Here is a 22,252-nt window from a genome sequence, read left to right as displayed (position 1 = left end):
TTCCTCTATGTTCTTCCCGGTACTGGTGATGCTCTGCCATTTTCCTGGCCAATAGTGTGTTCCTTCTACTCTTCACTCTCTCATTTCTGTGATAGGCTTGATTGTACAGGAACTTCTGGTCCAGTCTATCTAATTGTTGCTTCCCATGCTCAGAGTACTGTATTCCAGCAGATTCGCATTTCAGTCTGGTTGATGTACCAGGTAAGTTGTTCCGTCGATGTATCATGGAGTGGAGATGACCCTCCGTTGTTCGGGAAAACTTAATGTACTTGGGCATGTTGCAACTGGCACTACGGTGGTAAGACTTGTTGGCATTTGTATCAGTCAGCAGCCTCATGGCATTGATTGATTCTACACTTAGTTTCATTTTAAGGATTTCTGTTCCAATCCTAATGTCATTTTCACTCATTTGCAGGCCCGTGATTTTATATACAGCAAGATTATGACTGAAGTTCCACCAGTTGGAAACAAGTCCTCCATCACAAACGAGGGAATATGTTGTACACATTGAGCAGTCTCCAGTATAGCACAGAACAGTGGCCTCAGGGACTTTAGGTAAGAAATCACTCATTTTCTGCAGGTCTCTGTCAAATTTGGTAAACAGTTCCTTGACTATCAAAGCACATCTTGACTAGATGATTGCTAAATACTCTCTGTAGCTCTTTCTTCTGTTCTTTGGTCTGGGTATGGAACATTCCTTCGCTATAGACTGCTGGGTTGCTGGCGCGAAACTGTGACTACCCAAGATGGACGGGGTCGGCTAGACGCTCTACTTTCCATAGGGGATGTAGAGCTCGCATGGCTTCATCCACTCCTTTGGCACCTTGGGCGTCGCCGTCTGTGGTAACATCCCAGACTAATACATCTTGCAAGGCCAGCTGTGTGCCAATGTCCTTCCCCATCTCATACTCTGAAAATGGTGCTGCCCGTGGTCGATTGGAAGTACACTCAGGATGGCCGCCTGGATAATCTACTTCCATTCCTTTGCCCCTTAGCCATGCACCTGTCCAGCAGAGTTTGTTTTGCTGAGCACAGGCAAGTATATATTTTCTGTCAGTGTTGGTTTCAACAGCCAAGGTAAAGGCTTGACTGGCATTCTGTCCGGGGTCCTGCGGCTGAACATGATGATACTGTTATAACGGGCATCTGTTGAAATGTTGATGACATTTTCTGGGTGGCCACGGGTCTTGTTGATCTCTTTCACTTTCTGTATCTTTTGATGCATATTTTCTTTGTTTAAGTTTGTCATATTTTGGCTGATTTTGAAAAGGAGCTTCTGGAGAGAGGCCTTAGTGGGAGGCGGGATGTCTAGGCAGCCCAGGAATTCTATAGCCTTCTCTGCCCCCAGTGAAGTGTCCTGAAGGGCATATGCCAGGGTCATGTTTGATGCATTGCGACTAGGATCCTCTTGGCGGATCTCTTGGAATAGGGCAAATTCAGGTGAGTTGAACTGGCAATTTACACAAGTCAGAATGTATTTCCATGAAATTCCTGCTTTTGTCGAGTGCAGCACAGTGATGTTCGGAGTGGTACAGGAGGTAGACTGATGAAGTTGTATCGTTTGATTAATCATCTCCATCATCGTCTGTTTATCCACTATACGTTGCCCACCTAAGTATTCTCTTCTCTTTGGTGTTTGATTTGGGAAGTCGGCAGGAAGTGGCCGCAGAATGCAGGATGGTCCACTTTCACCATCGCAGTTAGGAGTTTGGTAGGACTGGCTGTCCAGACTTGGCTTGGTGACCAGGGCATGATCTGTTGAATTCAGCCTGACAAATGATCATTGACTAGAATTTCTCTGTATATCAGTCTTAGTCTTGCGGCCATGGGAATTACCTTGATGAAATTTGCCCTGCCTTGGGAACTTCTTCTTGCAGAGTTCCTTCCCTTTGTTCCATGGAGCCATAGTTTTTTTAAACATGTTGGTGAGTAGAGTAGACGTGCTTTTTCTGGCAGATTCAGGCATTGATATGTTGAATTCTCTTAGCTCACCCACATTTATAGTGCCTAATGTTTGGTTAACTCTAGAATGGCATCTTTCACATCTCTAATGACAGTTTTAATGTGACCAGGGATAATCCAGCATGACCAGTAAGTGCCACATCCTGATAGTGGCTGCTGTGGTCCTGTCTGCTTATCTGCTGACAACAGAGATTAATCTATTTTCATTGACTTGTGCTGTTGTTTCTTGCAGCCAATATAATGTAGAATTTGGAAATATTTTTTCTTATGTAAAATTCTACTGTTAAATATTTCATTTTAGACATTCTTTAAGAAACTTCACCATATTTGGGGGTAACTTTTACAAAAACTCTTAAGAATATCTATTTACAGTATTGAGCAAATTTGTTATCCTATTTAGGTAAAGGGGATGTGTATACAATATATAAAAATAATTGGTAAGAAATTTATTGCAGCATATGTCATATGTGAGCATTTCAAAATTGTGTATTGTATGTCTGATGCTGATTTCATCCTCTGTTGCAGTGTTTCAGGAGATTCAGCTCATCACTTCAAAGGGCTTTCACTCTGCTGTTCAGATGACAAATACAATGTGACTTCATAGGGATGTGTAGTATGGCTGTAGAAGTTTTTGTGCCAAGGTTCATGAAAATCAAAGAAGGTTTGTGTCTTTATCATGTCAAAGGTCAAAACTCGCATTAATCAACTTTTCGGACATTTTTGTATAGGAGGGAACCAATAGTGATTAATGATGAAAATTTTAAGTCTAAAAAATTAATTTTGAATAATACCTGGGAGAAAAGTTATGATAAAAGTGGGGGGAGGGGGGGGGGGGTACTGTTTTCAATATACAAACTGTTTAACCTGATTTACATGTATGCAAATGAGATTGGTCGTTAAAAAGTTGATGTAGGATTTGGCCTTGGACTAATGCATTTTCGTCAGTATTTCAACCAAACTTGGCACAAAGCATCCTTGGGTATAAAGGGATTAAAGTTTGTTGAAATGAAGGGCCATGACGTCCCTTTCAAAAGGGGATATAATCACAAAAATGCAAAAATAGGGTGGGGTCATTAAAAAATCTTCTTCTCAAGAACCACTGGGCCAGAAGAGCTGAAATCCACAAGAAAACTTGCTGACATAGTGTAGTGCAGATTCAAGTTTGTTAAAATCATGGCCCCCAGGGGTAGGTTTGGGCCACAATAGGGGATCAAAGTTTTATATACAAATATATAGGGAAAATCTTTGAAAATCTTCTTTTCAAGAACCACTGTTCAGGAAAGTACAAATTTACATGAAAGCTTCTTGACATAGTGCAAATTCAAGTTTGTTAACAGTGCTCCAAGTTGCAAGTAAAACAGTCGCATTTGCGACCAGAAAATCGATTTTGCGACTAGAGATTATATTTAAGTCGCATTTTTGCGAGTGAAAAAAAAAGGGGCATCCAGTAAAATTTTGTAATCGGGATCGGAAGTCTGAATAAATATTTTTCAGTCTCGTTCAAAACAGCGTTTGAAAGCAATCAAGATGGCGGTAAAACCAGGGTTAAAGCACTTTGGATTAATCAGTAGTAAAAAGTAGAAGCCTCGGCCTAGTACATGTAACAAAGAAATTCAAGAATCACACGGAGAACGTTCTGCATTTACAGATGACGTAGCTATGTCTAAAGAAAAATGTAAAAGTAAAGGAAGAACCCCAGGAATTGTCATGGTTGATATACAGAGATTGCAAAATGTTTTGCAGAATTTGTGCGGCCAATCGGCCAGAAACTTCTACCATTTCTGGACACCCATTGTCCGATTTCACCACGACCTGGTGTACATCTTTCAAATATGGAAGTGTGACTATTCACGGTAACAGTAAGAGACACGTCTTTGTCCGTGACTGTATTATTAGCAGTAAGTCGAACGGAGCGACTGTTGCTACTAATTTTCACAGACAATTGCGAATATTTGTCAGTTGTTTCCCCTATTTCAAACATAGGTGGCGCAAGACTCGTTTACGTCCTTGTTGACTTCCGGTGTACATAAGATTTATGAGAGATTGTAAGGTTTTTGTTGTGCAAATAGGGAGCGGGGGTAGAATTCCCGAGATATGAAGCTTTTATAAAATTCAACTGGTTCATTGCCGTCATATGTGACAGCGACAACGATCGTTTTAAGTTCCACTCAGCGTCGTGCGCTATAAACTTCAGTCTTCAGTTCAGTCCACGTCTGACTACACAGATATCAGATGACGACTTTATTGCAGAAAGTATTTACGGGGGATTAAACATTTGCTCTGTAGATCGTAATATTCTGCATGAATGTTTTATGCTGAAATTGTATCTATCCTTAGTGATACAGTCATCAATGATCGTATAATTCTATGACACCCCCCCCCCCCCCCCCCCCCCCCCCCCCCCCCCCCCCCTTCTAGACTAGATCTATAATCGAACAGGGGAAATTTGAGTCATCAATATATAAACGAAGTATGGTACAAAAATATATTTCAGATGTCATTTAAAAATTAATTTTAGAGTTAACCAAGGTAATCAAAATATGAATTGCTACCAGCACCCCCCCCCCCCCCCCCCTTCCCTCGGTACGACGACGCGACTGTAATGGAGGGGTGGCTATAATCAGGCTGTAACTGTAAGGCAGTGAATATTCCTAGGTCTTGTTTTCGTTTTTGATGACTGGATTGTAAATTAATTTCAACACTTTACTTTCATTGTTAATTTTGTTATAATTCAAAAAGTGTTGTAAAATATTGTTTGAATTTCAGGGAAAACGAGTCTAGATTTTTCAATAGTTAATACGTATGGAATTAATCAAAATATGGGATGATATTGTCAAACTTTCATAACTTATCAAAGTTTGCATTATCAAAATAGTTATGTTGTTATGTCATGTTTATCAACTGACCCACGGACAGTCCTAGCCTATTTTAACTGTTGGCGCAAACCAGAAGAAAAATGCATCTCAAGAGATTAAGATATTTCTGAATTTTTTAGAAATAAAATTTGAATCATATCTACTTTTATCAAAATTAAATGCAAATTCATAAAGCTATAAATTTATCCAAGTGAAGTAAATACAAATTTCACTGTCATATATACAATGTTGTGTTTATATAAAAGCCACACACTGGCCTATTGTTCATTGTGGTTTTTTATTTTAAAAAAAATCATTGCATTGCGTTTTTCAATATTCACTTGTAACTTCGATTTCAATCTGAAGTATGAACATTCAAATTGACCTTCAAATTGAAAAGTGTACTACATTTGTTAAGTGATGTATTTTAGTATAAAATCACTCATATCATGAACTGTCATGGTACAAACATGATAAATCCTTATACGTGAAAGTAAACACGGGTCAAATTATGTAGGCCTACATCAGTTTCCTGCAACACCATGGACAAACGTCATTTGGATACAACCATTCCTATACGCAGGATACAGTCGTGCTTTTCACGCAGAGTACAACCAACTCATAGTATATCAGTCATAGTATATGGATGGAGACGTGAATTTAGAAGTTGAAAGAAAGCTTGAACTTCCGTCTTATTGCAATCCAAATTGTAATATTCAATTAAAATGTAGAAACTCGAAATTTTGAATCATTATTGTACACCTAGCATATGGGGTAGTAAAATTTATTTGACATGCCAATTTTTATGTTCTCGCTTGCCCTATAATATGGACTAATAAAAAGTTAATCGCAAGGACTGTTTACCTACCGTGACGTCATCACGTAAGTGATATAAGTTAAAACACGCAAATAAACTGTTAAAGAGAAGTTATACATATACACTCACTATTACTACACATTTTAACAGCTTAATAATAGAAATTCAGAGGTATATGGATATATTTGATAATTGATATTCTTAATCCTCGATCGAGAGAGAGAGAGAGAGGGGGGGAGGGAAGGGGGGGGGGGGGTCTGCATCTTATTGTTTTAAACATATGCAATTCAACAACTTATAAAGAATTCTGATGTATTGTATATTATATATTCAACCTAAACTACTGTTTAAGCATGTAAACTTAATTATGAAGTAGTTTATAATGAAAAACGTTCAATGTGTATTTAATGTCTTTATTTAATCGATGTAACAGAGAAAATTCGGTTGCAGCTGAAACTCTCAACGTGCTTCCCTTTCCGCCCAGAGAGTCTTGCAATGCATTTTCTAAGTTCGTCTCTAAGCGCAGTGAGGTCATACGAACCGTAATCCGCCATCGTTACTAAATATTCAACAACTTTCTAATCTAAACGTGTCCTTCCGACGCTCTCTTAAACTTGAGGTTAGAAACGCCTTGGACGTTAACGGATCGTGCGCCACCTGTAATCAAGGGCGAGTAATTGGAAGTTTTATTTGCCATTACAAACTCGGGATGTAGTGTTCTTATTGATGCTGGAACTGATTGTTCAGCAAAAGATCCAACAAATGTAGAAGCTCTTATTCGCATAAGCAGTGAAGGCCCACTTATTGAGGACTTTAAAGCAAATCTTTGTTTGGAACGCTGGGTTTTCTTCCCCAGAAGCGTACTGTAAAATATACAGGATGGCCCAATGCAATACAACTTTTGCCAGAGTAAATACTTGACTTGTTAGCATCCAGCACGTTTCACAGCACATTTCTATTCAGTTTAAAAATAAAACAAACAAAACGCATACATGGGTGTAGATTTTTTTCTTGAAAGATATTCAAATTTAAAAAAAACTTGTAAGTCTTATTTACAAAATCTTTTACCATGGCGAGTAGAGATTTTGAACATGGCGACTAGAAATTTGAAAATGGCGACCAGAAATATTTCTAGGTCGCCATTTTGCGAACTGATAGCAGATTTGACTTGGAACACTGGTTAAAATTATGTCCACACCCCCCACCCCCAGGTGAAGGATGGGTCCACAATAAGGGATCAAAGTTTTACATACAAATATATAGGGAAATATTTTAAGATCTTCTTTCCAAGAATCATCTGACCAAACAATTTTACATTTACATGAAAGCTTCCTGACATAGTGCAGATTCAAGTTTGTATACATCATGGACCCAAGGGTTAGTTTGGGGCTACAATAGGGATCAAAGTTTTACATCCATATATATAAGGAAAATCTTTAGATATGGGCGAAGGTAACTCAGGTGAGCGATGTGGCCCACGAGTCTCTTGTTAGCTTTGGTTCTTCCCGGCATGACCTGTGAAAGTTGTTTTTGTTTCTCGATTAACATTTTTATTCTCTCAGATAAGTGTGTTTTTTTTCAGAAGCCTGGTAGGATAAATTTTAGTAAGTGTCCTTGTGTATTCTTTGTCACTAATTTGATTTTCGAAAAGGTATACTTATCAAAAGAGTATACAGTTTGTGTTGCTGGCTGGAAGAATGCCATACCCACCCTCGAGTACAAGGGATTATTAGCTCTTCTGAGCCAAAGGCTCAAAGAGCTAATGCTATGGCCATTTGTGCGGTGTGCGTAAACTTTTTAGAAAAAGGGCTATAACTCAAGAACCCCTTGGCCAATTTTTTTCAAATTTGTTACAGGGTATCATTGGCCCAAGGGCTTTCATACATACTAAATATAGGGATGTGACCCTTTAACAAGGGGAGATAATCAGGAAAATACAAAAAAAAATAGTGGTTGCTAAAAAAATCTTCTTCTCAAGAACCACAGGGCAGATTATCACCAAACTTACACATAAGGATGAGGATATGTTGTAGATTGAAAATTGTTCAAGGCATTACCCTGGGGCAAAGGGCGTGGTCTCAAGGTCACTTCAAAGTTGACCTAAATTTAAATTTTTTTTAAATTCCTTAAATCTTAGATATTTTAGTCATTATAAGGACTGGGATCATCAAATTTTGACAGTTGATGCATCTTAGGACCTTGTGTCAAGATGTCTCAAAAGTAGGTCACGGTGACCTACTTTTTGAATTTTGCAGGTATTTATTTTAAAATTAATTTTGATGCATATCTTGGACACTTTGAAGCCTATGATCATCAAAACTTGTCAGTTGGTGGATCATGGGACCTTGAAATGCGTCAACTGAAAAATAGGTCACCGTGACCTACTTTCTGAATTTTATGGCTTATCATTTATAGATATATTTTAAGTTGTTATTTCAAATACCGAGAGGTTTAGAATCATTAAAGCTTGTAAGTTGATGCATCTTGAGGCCTTGAAACATATTTATAAAAAAAGTAGGTCACAGTGACCTACTTTTTGAATTTTGCAGATATTCAAATTTCACATTTTCAATTTTAGATGCATATTTTGGGCACTGTAAAACCTAGGATCATCAAACTTTGTCAGTTGATGCGTCTTCAGTCTTCGGTTTGTGTCGACCAAAAAGTAGGTCACCGTGACCTACTTTTGGTATTTGACAGCTAGATTACTATATTTCAGACACTATTTGACCTACAATCATCAAACTTTGTCAGTTGATGCATCTTGAGTCTTCGGAGTGTATTGACCAAAAAGTAGGTCACTGTGACCTACTTTTGGCATTTGACAGTTATATTTATATATTTCAGTCACTAATTGACCTACAATCATCAAACTTTGACAGTTGATGCATCTTGAGTCAACGGAGTGTGTCGACCAAAAAGTAGGTCACCTTGACCTACTTTTGGAATTTGACGGCTATATTTATATATTTCAAATACAATTTGACCTACAGTCATCAAACTTTGTCAGTTGATGGGTCTTGCATGTTCGAAGGGTTTCGACCAAAAAGTAGGTCAACTTGACCTACTTTTGGAATTGGACACCTATATTTATATATTTCAGATACTATTTGACCTACAGTCATCAAACTTTGTCAGTTGATGCGTCTTGCATGTTCAAAGGGTGTTGACAAAAAGTAGGTCACCTTGACCTACTTTTGGAATTGGACAGCTATATTTATATAATTCAGATACTATTTGACCTACAGTCATCAAACTTTGTCAGTTGTTGGGTCTTGCATGTTGGAAGGGTGTTGACGGAAAAAATAGGTCACCTTGACCTACTTTTGGAATTTGACGGCTATATTTATATATTTCAGATACTATTTGACCTACAGTCATCAAACTTTGTCAGTTGATGGGTCTTGCATGTTCGGAGTTCGCTGACCAAAAATTAGGTCACCATGACCTACGATTGGAATTTGACAGCTATATTTCAATATTCAGATACTAATTGGCTTAAAATCATCAAACTTTGTCAGTTGATATTTCTTGGGTTCTCAAAATGTGTAGACCAAAAAGTAGGTCACATTGACCTACTTTTTTTGAATTCTTAGGATTTAACTAAAGATTTAGAATACTAAGAGGCTAAGAATAGAAATGGTGGGGTTGTACAATTTATCAGAAGAGCGATTCTAGGCCCTTGGGCCTCTTGTTATACATGTCATCACTCACCCACTCCTGAGTACAGAGATTATTGTAGATATCATCACTCATGAGTACAGGGGGTTATTGTACATGTCATCACTCACCCAACCTGAGCACAGGGGTTACTATACATGTCATCTACCCTCACCCATCCCCGAGTAAGGGAGGGGGGTGTTGGGTGTTGAATCGCTTTCATCATGGGCGACATGTGAAGACTCATTTCTCCTAAGGGTCTTGACGTTCACCAGCTGGAAATATCTTTTACGCATATCAGCCTCATTTAAATTATCAGTTTTTGCCGTAACGTATCGTTGGATTTTTGCAGTGACTTGTGTGATATGGAGAGTAGAAATGTCGGAGGATAGAAGAATTGTTATCAGTTCATCATTACCTGCTGGTGGAGAGTAGGAGTGTCGGAGGATAGAAGAATTGTTCTCAGTTCATCATTACCTGCTGGTGGAGGCTGAACACTTTGATAAACATTACTGTTGTCTTGCTGAGATGTAGCAATCAGTGCGAGGTTTCATTTACTGAAAGAAGAGTCGGAGAAGTATTCGATTTTCTCATTTTGTTACAACTCCTACAGTTATCTCCCTTAGACTAGATAAATCATGTTTGTAATTATTATTACAACCTATCATTTGGATCTAATGCTGTCCAACGTGTTTCATACCGATTGTTAGGCCGTTCTTGGCACACTGATTTTGACTATGGATAACTCCGTTTACCTGATCAGGATATAGGACTCACGGCGGGTGTGACCGTCGACAGGGGATGCATTGTCTGTGTCCGTAGTTGAATGTCCTCTATCGACTGTTAACAATTGACCATTTTAACCTCTTCTTGACAACTGACTTTCAATTCTTTTCAAACTGGATTTGAAGCATCTTTGGAACAAGAGGGAGACAAATTCTAAATTTCAGGACTTGTGACTTCCTAAGGAAGGGGGGGGGGGGGGCAAAAGCAACCAAAAATTTACTGATTTAAACGAAATCTTCATTACAGCCTCACATATAGTTACAAAATTCATGATTCTGGGGAGAGGTGTTTTGGTAACAGGGTGGGACCAAATTGGTTGTTGTTCACTTGAGCCAAAGGCTCAAGTGAAATTTTCTGATCACATTTTATCAATCATACGTCTGTCTGACTATCCGTAAACTTTTTTGTCTTCTCCAAAAGCACTGAGTCAGTTTCAAAAAAGCTTGGCACAAAGCCTCTTTGCCTGGATTTAAGATCAAACCAAGAAACATGTCCACTTGAAGGTGAAATAATCAAGAAAAGGCAAAACTGGGGTGGGGTAGTTTAAAAATCTTATTCTTAAGAAAATTTAGGGCAAACAAGTTGAAATATGCATGAACATTTCCTGACATAGAGTAGATTCAAGTTTGTTCACATTGTTAGTAGGATGATTCCTCAATATGGGGTCAAAGGTTAATGATTTCTGATTTCTGGTCATTCCAGCACTTATTGACACTTTGTTTTTTCAGCTTCCTGGGTCTCAAGAGATGATGACAGCCTGACCACAGGAACACTTCCTTCCTCCTACAAGCAGAAAGAGGCTGTCTTACCATCTGATTCATTTCTGGAAATAGTCTTCCAGATAGAGCGGGTAAAATTCGTCCTTTTCACTAAACTTAAGCTATATATTTTTGATAAATCCGGTATAAGCTGATGTGAAATTTATTATCTCTCCTTCCCATCCACCCCTTTTTCTGTAAACTTTACGTATTTCTTGTTTACTCAGGTGACCTATAATAATTGGTCTGCGTCCTTTGTCGTGTGTTAATAATCGAATATTTTTAACTTCTTGATAACTACCATTCCAAATCTTCTCAAATTTCATTTCAAGCATCTTTTGGACAAGGGGGACATCAGTTGTAAATTTCAGGATTCTTGAACCCTTCCGTAGAACCACAGGACCCAATTTCAACTTAGAACAGATCATACTTGGATGAAGGGATCCATGATTGTTCAATTATAGGGCTTCAACCCATTCCAAAGGAGATAACAAATAAATGGCAAAAATAGGATTGAGTCGTTTTCGAATCTTTACAAGAAGCACTGTTTTACAATGGATATATGGGGAAATCTTTGAAAATCTTTTCTCAAAAACAAAAAAAGAAAACAGTAGGACAATATATGATATGCAATCATTCTAAAGTTGGTAGGGTGGGGTCACAATAGGGGATCAACATTTAGGGCACTTGAAATTAATTATCTAGTTCTCAGGCCAATTTTCTCAACACCAGATGAGGGAGGGAGGTATTTTGTTTTCATTTCTATTGGGCATGAAATAGGTGATGGAGGCTTTTTTAAAATCTGAAACTTGTTGGAAAAGAAACTTTAAACAGAAAAGTTCTCTGAAACATACACTTTGTTGTTCGGTGATTAAAGCTTTATACATACTTCAGACATACAGATTCAGCAAATATGGATGTTTACATGAATCTTACATTAAAAGTTCATCCAATGCAATTCTTTTGTGAAGTAAATTAAAATTTAAACTGTAACAAACTTGCAAAAACATCACACGGGCCCTGTTTACATAACTAAGAATTGAGAGTGTTGTATCTCATTTAAAACTCAAAAATTGACCATCCAAAGTTTTACTGACCATTAGAAATACCCCAGTTAAACATAATAAATATTACAAATGAAAAAATAAGATTAGAAATTTTTAGTCCAAATCTTGTTTATGCCCCTTTAAGCATAATATAGTGGTGTTATTAAGTCAATTTGTGATTAATGTGCGAATAAATTTTACAGGGTATTGGTCACTGGAAGAGTCCGGCTGATTGACGAGGAATTGTCCTGAGACTGTGACATATTGTAGAGTAGCGGTCACCAGAGATGTAAGGCTGATTGATGAGGGTACTTTTCCTGAGACTCTGTAAAAATATCAGGTTTGTTAATGGCATTATGTAAAATGTCCCATATTTTGTCTCCACTATGAACTGGTCATGGAGCAGGGGCATTCGTGTTTCTCCAAAATATCTACCGATGTTTTTTGAGCTCACCTGTCTGAGTCAGAGGCTCAAGTGGGCGTTTCGGATCAAAACTCCCCATTGTCTGTCATTGTCACTGTCGTTGTAAACTTTTCATCATTTTCATAATCTCCAGAACCACTCATCAGATTTAATCCAAACCTAACACAAATCATCCTTGGGCAAATGGGATTCTAGTTTGCTCAAATAAAGGGCCATGTCCCCATCAAAAGGAGATGGTTACAAAAATGCAAAAATAGGGTTTGGTCATTTACAAATCTTCTCAATAGCCACTGGGCCAGAAAAGTTCAAATTTATTTGGATCCGAAGCTTCCTGACATAGAGCTGATTGAAGTTTATTCAAATAATGGCCCCAGGGGGTGGATGGGGTCACAATAGGGAAGCAAATTTTTATATGCAAATTTATAGAAAAAATCTTCAAAAACCTTTGTAGGTTACTTAGTTGACCAGAGTATTGCAATTGGTGTCTGTCCGTCGTGCGTGAACAATTGAACATTTTTAACTTCTTAATAACTACCAGTCCAATTCTTTTCAAATATAGTATGAAGCATCATAGGGACAAGGGGGACATAAATTGTAAATTTCAGGGCTCCAGCTCCCCTGGGGCCCTAGGGGCGGGGCAAAACTTGTTTCATAGTGTTTATGTGTAAAACACTTAAATTGCATCTTCATTTATGCTATTGATAATAAATTGAAAGTAAAAAGATATTTAGAAAGAACAAGTAGTCCTTTACCAAAATTGTAAATTTGATAACCCCAGGTTTAGGAGTTTTAAGTATCAGGGTGGGGCCAAAATGGTCAGTTATTAAGTATGTGAACAATAGACATTTTTAAATTCTTCTTGATTAATATCATTCCAATTCTTTTCAAATTTGGTATGAAACATATTTGGAACAAAGGGAACATAATTTGAAATTTCAGGATTCCTGCACCCCTGGTGCTTTAGGGACAGGGCAAAAACTGCCCCAAAATGACTAATTTTAAAAAATATTCTTCTCAAGAGCCACACACATGTGTAAAACTTATACGGTACCAATTTTGATGCACCAGATGCATCCGTATTTTCAACGAAGTACTTAGGTACTGGGCTGTAAGAACAACTAAAGGCATAGTGATATAGAGCAGGAAGACCTCTACCAAAATTATAAATTTCATGATCCCCGGGGTAGGGTTTCTGACTCCAGGGCGGGTTAAACTTGTTATATAGTTGTTATATAGTTTTTAAGTGTAAAACACTTAAAACACATTTAATTTAGTGCTTTTGGTACGAAATTGAAACTAAATGGGTGGAGCTGGTAGTCTTTTACGAAAATTGTAAATTTGATTTTCCCCAGAGTAAGGGTTTTGAGGCCAAACTTGGTATATAGTATTTATGTATAAGTTTGCTGATACTGTATAAAATCTAAATGCATACTTAGGAATAGCAGAAAAGGATGTACAAAAAATGGTGAAATTCACAACCCAGGGTCATGACGTTAGGATGAGTCCAAAGTAGTCATATATTTTTATGTTTTAATATTAACACACCTATTATTTAAAACCTTTCTTCAGTGTATGCACTTTTGAGGGCAGTGAAGTTTTAAGAACACATCTTGTTGTATACTATTGCTGAACATTAGAATTTAGCTTAGATATTCAGAACAGGAATTTTTTTCTAGATTTCATAGCCCATGGAAGTAGTGATACTTTTTCCACTAGTATCCAGGTGACCGATAAGGCCTGTGGACCTCTTGTTCTCAATAGCCAGAAAAGTGAAAATTCATATGGCAGTTTCCTGACATGGTGCAGATTAAAGTTTATTAAAATCTTTATCACCAAGCTACCAATGATTCAGCATAATCATTTGATTAACTTTCTGCATTATGTGTAAATTTTTTGACACATCCTTCGTCTGTTTGTAGAATTTGGCGTGAAGTGATTGGTTGTACAGAAATTTCAAGTTCTCCCAGATCCAGGGAAACATGAGGTTAGTCAGTGGGACATTAGCATACAGTTAAAGTATATTCTGACTATCTGACCAAGCCCCAACATAGTGGAGGCAGTATGAGTCAATTCTGTTAATTTGATAAGTGACAGATGTGTGTTTCTGTGCCCCACAAGCGGGGGCATTTGTCTCGTATAGACTGTAGCACAGCTTAATGTTCCATGCATATTTGTAGACACACTTATATCCTACGTTCAGAAAAAGTAATGGAACAGATTGAAATTTGACCCCAGTGTCCCAGAATCTCTAGTCAGGTGTTCTAACAACAGAGTGATCTGGAAGCCATCTCACAACCAAGTAAAATTGCTAATTATACCCCCCCCCCCCCTGCAACAAGTTGTGGGGGGGGGGGGGGGGGTATACTGGAATCGGGTTGTCCGTCTGTCTGTCCGTTTGTTTGTAGACGCAATGGTTTCTGGGCTCTAAAGCATTATCCTTTCCACCTACAGTCACCATATCATACATATGAACTACCCATGGGATGAAGATGTTCCCTATGGATTTTGGGGTCAAAGGTCAAGCACACTGGCCATCGAAGTAGCAATATGGTTTCCGGGCTCTAAAGCATTATCCTTTCCACCTACAGTCACCATATCATACATATGGACTACTCATGGGATGAAGATGTTCCCTATGGATTTTGGGGTCAAAAGGTCAAAGGTCACGTGCACTGGACATCGAAGTAGCAATATGGTTTCCATTTAAATTCTTTAACGGCTTTATTCATCACATGGAACACCCTTTGGGAGATTGGGGTAAGCGGGGGGTATTCTTAGTGAGCATTACTCACAGTACCTCTTGTTGTTGAAGATAATTCATCATTAGAAAATAGAAAAATAAAAGAACATGACCCACAATATGTCATTTTTGGCCTACCAAATTTGGAAAAATTAAAGAACACTTTAGAATAAATCTAAATACCAATGTTTACATCTTAGGTTTTGCATCTTTGGTTTGACGTGGCATGAAGGCATCTCAAACTTCCATCCTCTCAGTTATAAAGTGAACAATCTACCACTGAGCCACCATGACCAGTTTATCTGAAACCCCTGTGTTACTAGTCAGGTGTTCTAACCACTGAGCTACCATGACCAGTTTATCTGAGACCCCTGTGTTACTAGTCAGGTGTTCTAACCACTGAGCTATCCAGACCGATATTCATGGATCATATGGAAATCTGCTTCATGGATAGCTCAGTTAGAGCACCTGTCTAGTAATACAAGGGTCTCGATAGACTGGTCATGATAGCTCAGTTAGAGCACCTGTCTAGTAATACACGGGTCTCGATAGACTGGTCATGGTAGCTCAGTTAGAGCACCTGTCTAGTAATACACGGGTCTCGATAGACTGGTCATGGTAGCTCAGTTAGAGCACCTGTCTAGTAATACACGGGTCTCGATAGACTGGTCATGATAGCTCAGTGATTACAACACCTGACTAGTTGTATAGGGGTCTTGGATTCAATTCTAAATCAAACTAAATACACCATGTAATAGACTGGACTCTAGTTCTGAATTACAAACAGTTCGGTTTGATATGAATACACTTTGTCTGTGTTGATTTTGTAGGACTGTGGAGTGTCGTGATATTATTGATGGTCAACAGAAGACTGTGACCTTGAATCTGAAGATCTGTGATGAAGACCGGACGTTTGGGGTCACTCTCTGTTACAGTACTACAAATCTAAGTAAGTACTCAGTAATAATGTAAGACTGAACTCTGTATCATGTTTATCTAATATATACATTGAAAATTATAACACATATTGAAATACATAATTAACAAAAAGAAAAATGTTCAATTAGTAGTTTATCACACTAAAACAAGGACATCCAAATAATATGTAAGTGTTGTGGATGTACTATAATTCATGGCTACACACAAAATACTAACAAAATGAAAACTCTAAGTACTTCACAATTATTCACGTTTCTTTAAAAGATTTGATAAGATAGATAACTTGTAACACAGTCAAATTAGTCCACCAAAGATTGTATATAGATAACTAGTAACACAGTCAAATTAGTCTACAAAAGATTGTATATAGATAACTAGTAACACAGTCAAATTAGTCCACAAAAGATTGTATAGAGATAGATAACTAGTAACACAGTCAAATTAGTCCACAAAAGATTGTATAGAGATAGATAACTAGTAACACAGTCAAATTAGTCCACAAAAGATTGTATATAGATAACTAGTAACACAGTCAAATTAGTCCACAAAAGATTGTATATAGATAACTAGTAACACAGTCAAATTAGTCCACAAAAGATTGTGTATAGATAACTAGTAACACAGTCAAATTAGTCCACAAAAGATTGTATAGAGATAGATAACTAGTAACACAGTCAAATTAGTCCACAAAAGATTGTATAGAGATAGATAACTAGTAACACAGTCAAATTAGTCCACAAAAGATTGTATATAGATAACTAGTAACACAGTCAAATTAGTCCACAAAAGATTGTATATAGATAACTAGTAACACAGTCAAATTAGTCCACAAAAGATTGTATATAGATAACTAGTAACACAGTCAAATTAGTCCACAAAAGATTGTGTATAGATAACTAGTAACACAGTCAAATTAGTCCACAAAAGATTGTATAGAGATAGATAACTAGTAACACAGTCAAATTAGTCCACAAAAGATTGTATATAGATAACTAGTAACACAGTCAAATTAGTCCACAAAAGATTGTAAATCAATAGATAATTAACTAGTAACACATTTGGATCAGTAATTAGTATACTAAGGTTAATGATGTTTTACTAAACACAATACAGGTTTTACTAAACACCAGTGAATGACTTATTTTCAGTAAACTTGCTAGCAGAAGTACATGTTAATTACACATCACAAACAAGGGGCTGTAATTAACACAGGGTTGTAATTAACACAGGGTTGAAATTAACAAGTGATGCAATTAACATGATGTTGTAATTAACACACACTGTAAAGATATTTAATGAACATGTTTCAGACATGTAATTAACACTGTGTAGAGCTGTGTAATTAACACTGTGTTTATAGATATTGGATTTTTTTCACTTTAGCAGTGATACACTCAGCCACAAAGAGGTTGTCTCTGATGTCCACACATAAACCTAATGGAGACTCTAAATCACAGTGAATGTAACGGAGGAACTGTCCGTCCTGATCTAGGATGTGGATACGGTCATTGTGACGGTCTGCTGTCAGGATGTGACTCTGGCTGTCTGTAGTGATGCCCACTGGTTTAAATGATTGCTTGGTATTAGAGAGATGACCAGTGTATCTAAATCGGAGTTTTCCTGACTGATTGACCACCACTACTGCACTAGCTGACTGGTCAGTCACACAGATATCCAGGTTCTTGTTTTCACTGAGGTATTTAATGTAAGCATCAGATGAGTAGAGAGGACGACCCTGATCATCAAACTGAATGCTTTGTTTCTCTGTGGAGCCGGAGTAACGCACGACTTTGGATGGTTTGTAATCATCACTGTCCATGGTAACCAGGAGATCGTCAGAGGCGGTACTGCAGACAGAGAGAGGTCTCCACCCCTGTAGTGTGATCACGGTCTGTATCTGTTTATTCTTAATTAAGTTCACGGTGTTATTACTATCGTCAGTATAAACAAGATCTCCGTCCCGTGTCACTGCTATGTCTGTTGGTGTGTCCCCTGACTTGGTTTGTATAGATGTCAGTAGTTCACTCTGGAGGTTGAGCAGCTTCATGGTGTTGTTTAACTGACTGCATGTCCAGACTTGATCTTCACTCAGACAGCTAACACTGAATAGTTGTCTATACCCAGTGTCTATGGTGGCGGTGACGCGCGGCTCATCAAGCAGTGGTTTGACTGGAGGAGACGATACAGCTTCTGCTGACTTCATTGTGTCGCCATGTTCTGTGTTAATGGATAATGGCGACAGAGAACCAAACATCTCATTGAGCTGATCTTTGTTTATTTTCTGAGCAGACAAACTGGGTACTGTAACTCGGACTTTAGGCGGTAATGTTCTAAATTCAGAATTCCTAGATTTGTAAGTAGAGGTTAAGGAGACGTCATTTGATTTTAGGATTGATTTCAAGTCGGACATGATCTGTTTGAGTTCCGCCATTTTCTGTGTGATTTCTTCTGTATTTTTATTCAGGGTAGATAGGTGTTTGTTTTTCATCTCCTGAATGTCGGATTTCCGCTGGTTGACAATGGCGGTGATTTCCCGGTGTAAGATTTCTCCTTGTTGATCGGCAATTGTTGTTAGTTCTCCGTAATTCGTTTCTAACGGGGCTTTCTCAGTTTGAACATCGGACGCCATTTCTTCATATCGCGGGTAAATTCTGGTCTCGAGTTCGTCCAGATCTTTCTGTAAACTTTCTGTTTTAGAGCTGAGTTTTTCCAGAATATCTGATATATCGTGACCTTTGTGTTTACTTGAGGAGACGCAGGTAGAACAGACAGGAAGATCACATTTCTCACAGTAATGTTTACAGAGTTCGTCGGCGTGGTGTGGACATGTTGAGTAGTTAAGAGATTTTCGGTATTTATAGAGCACGACTTTGTGTCTTATAGACGAATCCGAGAGGTGCTTCCCAACACAGGTCTGGCATAGATTTATATCACAACGTTCACAGTGACTCTGTAGGTGGGCAGTTTTACAGAGGTCACACAATAGGATAATCTGGGCTCTGCGGAACGGGTCCATTTCTGATGTCCGGGGTCACATGAGTTCACTGTTAATTAAAATAGGGAATTTAGATTAAAGATTTAGATATGTTGAAACACATGACCAGCTAGAATTACAGTATGTTATATAAACTGGATCACTTATATACCAGACATGAATGTATTGAATTATCCCCCCCCCCCCCTTTTCAGAAATGTATGAGATTTTTATGAAAATGAGCAGATCTATCTAATTGATCACACAAATATGGATATTAAATTTGTCTCACCTGAAAATCCAACATGGCCTCCCTGTTAGTTCGACCTTCCGTCTAGTCCTGTGATTAAATACCTGTGCGGTGCGTCAGCCTGTATATATTATCTGTTTAAATAGTTTTAAAGTTTGTTTTGACCTTGATCATACTGGGTAACGATGTCAACATTGACGTCACAAGATAGAATTGTTTCAATCTATGTAAAATAGAATCCCTTCATTGTTGTCCACGTACAGTATCAATTGCGCCTGTGTGTGTGTGTGTGCGGGGGGGGGGGGGGGGGGGGTATATAACAATCACTACTACTGTTTCAGTTTGGACAAAGTTTTATATAGAGACAACACCTGATTTAGGTGAAGCACTTACGGACGTAGCATTGAGGGTTGTTTATCGTGCCAAAGACTAGTTTACATTGAGGGTTGTTTATCGTGCCAAAGACTAGTTTACATTGAGGGTTGTTTATCGTGCCAAAGACTAGTTTGCATTGAGGGTTGTTTATCGTGCCAAAGACTAGTCTGCATTGAGGGTTGTTTATCGTGCCAAAGACTAGTTTGCATTGAGGGTTGTTTATCGTGCCAAAGACTAGTTTACATTGAGGGTTGTTTATCGTGCCAAAGACTAGTCTGCATTGAGGGTTGTTTATCGTGCCAAAGACTAGTTTACATTGAGGGTTGTTTATCGTGCCAAAGACTAGTCTGCATTGAGGGTTGTTTATCGTGCCAAAGACTAGTTTACATTGAGGGTTGTTTATCGTGCCAAAGACTAGTTTGCATTGAGGGCTGTTTATCGTGCCAAAGACTAGTTTACATTGAGGGTTGTTTATCATGACCAAGACTATGCTGGCACGACGTTGTAAATTTCTGCTCGCTATTATCCAGTGTAAAATTCCAAACAAACTTACATGTATGTGAGTGACGTGTGACTTTCACAGAAATAAACAAAGTCCCATTGAGCGCTTAGTTAAGGAACAATCACTACCTATATATTAAACAGTTTAGATTTGACGCGGTACTGAGATTTAAATCATTTAGTAAATGTAACCAGTAAACATTGTATTGTTAATTAAAACAAAACATTATAAACATTTAGAGGCTAAATCAAACGTCTGACAGCCTCGCATAGTAATATTAAATTAATTATCATTTACTCCCTGTATCATAAATAAATAAAATTAATCACACTGTCCTAATTCTACCCAATGGATAGATAGATTGATTAATTGATTGATTGATGTTTTCCGCCACACTCAACAATTTTTCAGTTATCTGGTGGCGCCCAGTTTTTATTGGTGGAAGAGAGAACCCAGATACAATGTACCTGGGAAGAGACCATTGACCTTCCGCAAGTAAACTGGGAAACTTTCTCACCGGCGCGAGCGATTTGAACCCGCACCGACAGAGGTGAGAGGCCGTGTGATTTTTAGCGCGATGCTCTAACCACTCGGCCACGGATGCCCATCCCAATGGACAGAAAGAAAGATAGATAGATAGATATCAATTGACGGTTACACATCCCCAGGTCAATATGGTTTACAACATAATACTATACAGGTAAATTATTCCCCGCGTATCGACCCGTATCCTTCTGATCACCTGTAGTACCACGGTGGCGGATCTAGAGGGAGTTAACAAGTGGAAGTTGAATTTTTGGAACTGAATAAATATCTTATTAAGAAATCCCAAGCCATTTTTTTTTTCAAATTTATAACATGATATCGCAGTTAGATAGGGATGAAATAGTCTGTATCATTGTGATAATCATAAAACTACATACTAATAACTATTACTGTAAATTGTGTACAGCAATCAGGACGGTCTTTTCTGTGTTCTGACAATAAACTTAACACCTAATCAGAATTTTACAGACTTTTCTGTATTCTGACAATAAACTTAACACGCTAATCAGAATTTTACAGACTTTTCTGTATTCTGACAATAAACTTAACACGCTAATCAGAATTTTACAGACTTTTCTGTATACTGACAATAAACTTTTTACGCTCGGCAGAATGTTACAGACTTTTCTGTTTTCTGACAATAAACTTGACACGCTAAGCAGATTTTTACAGACTTTTTCTGTTCACTGCCAATAAACTTAACACGCTAAACAGATTGATTGAATATTGTTTTACGTCCCTCTCGAGAATATTGTACTCATATGGAGACGTCACCACTGCCGATGAAGGGCTGCAACATTTGGGCCTATGCTCGGCGCTTATGGTCATTGAGCAGGGAGGGATCTTTATCGTGCGGTCTCATCGGAAGCGGAATTTTACAAACTTTTCTGTATACTGACAATAAACTTAACACGCTCGGCAGAATTTTACAGACTTTTCTGAATACTGACAATAAACTTAACACGCTTGGCATAATTTTGCAGACTTTAGGAGATTCTCACATCTATAATACTTGTTTTTATACCGATTGTTAGGACGTTCTTGGCACGCTGATTTTGACTACGGATAACTCCGGGATATGGGGCTGACGGCGGGTGTGACCGGTCGACAGGGGATGCTCACTCCTCCTAGGTACTTGATTCCATCTCTGGTATATCCAGGGGTCCGTGTTTGCACATCTCTCTATTTTCAATTTTGTATTGCTTGTATAGTGGTTTTGAGATTGATCACTGTTCGTTGTCTTCACCTTTCACCTAATCTTTTTTTTTGGGGGGGGGGGGGGGGTATATTGTGTAGGCGTCCCTCTCGAGAATTTCTCACTGTATAGTATAGAGATATTACCATTGCCGATGAAGGGCAGTGAAATTTGGGCCTATGCTCGGACCTTATGACCTTTGCTGTGACACGGGGCCTCAGTTTTTGCGTTCTTATCCGAATGACCGCTTCATTTAGTCACCTTTTACGACAAGCAAGGGCTACTAGGGATCTATTCTATCTAGGATCCTCACGGACTGGAGGGGGGGGGGGGGGGAGGGGGGGTGCTGAAATGATATGCGACTTTGATTTCGGAAATGTAAATATAGAGCGAATTAGAAATGATCGGAAATCATATATCCGT

The 22,252-nt window shown here is 38.2% G+C and overlaps 2 protein-coding genes and 2 long non-coding RNA genes across 4 annotated transcripts in view; 2 read left to right on the top strand and 2 right to left on the bottom strand.

Annotated features, from left to right (window-relative positions):
• Positions 1 to 22,252, bottom strand: part of LOC125657452 (uncharacterized) — a 228,610-nt gene that overhangs the window by 152,376 nt on the left and 53,982 nt on the right. The gene's annotated exons all lie outside the window — the stretch shown is intronic.
• LOC125666488 (uncharacterized) lies at positions 10,286 to 17,509 on the top strand. The gene is made up of 5 exons (XR_008797877.1): positions 10,286 to 10,930; positions 12,088 to 12,224; positions 14,228 to 14,292; positions 15,879 to 15,997; positions 17,371 to 17,509. It is a non-coding gene; the product is annotated as an uncharacterized LOC125666488 (long non-coding RNA).
• LOC130049400 (E3 ubiquitin-protein ligase TRIM71-like) lies at positions 16,029 to 19,539 on the bottom strand. The gene is made up of 2 exons (XM_056146875.1): positions 19,254 to 19,539; positions 16,029 to 19,031 (listed from the first exon to the last, which is right to left on the bottom strand). Exon 2 carries the CDS (start codon positions 19,001 to 19,003, stop codon positions 17,342 to 17,344), a length of 1,662 nt encoding a protein of 553 aa, XP_056002850.1. The 5' UTR covers positions 19,004 to 19,031; positions 19,254 to 19,539; the 3' UTR covers positions 16,029 to 17,341.
• Positions 19,542 to 22,252, top strand: part of LOC130049401 (uncharacterized) — a 3,143-nt gene continuing 432 nt past the window's right edge. The window contains exon 1 of the long non-coding RNA XR_008797878.1: positions 19,542 to 21,765. This is a non-coding gene — a long non-coding RNA (uncharacterized LOC130049401). The remainder of the gene's footprint in view (positions 21,766 to 22,252) is intronic.

The sequence above is a fragment of the Ostrea edulis genome, chromosome 8 (assembly GCF_947568905.1).
Source record: "Ostrea edulis chromosome 8, xbOstEdul1.1, whole genome shotgun sequence".
In the NCBI taxonomy this organism is placed as follows: Eukaryota; Metazoa; Mollusca; class Bivalvia; order Ostreida; family Ostreidae; genus Ostrea; species Ostrea edulis.
The sequence above is the reverse complement of the archived record's forward strand: the minus strand, read 5'-3'. Positions and strand labels throughout refer to the sequence as shown.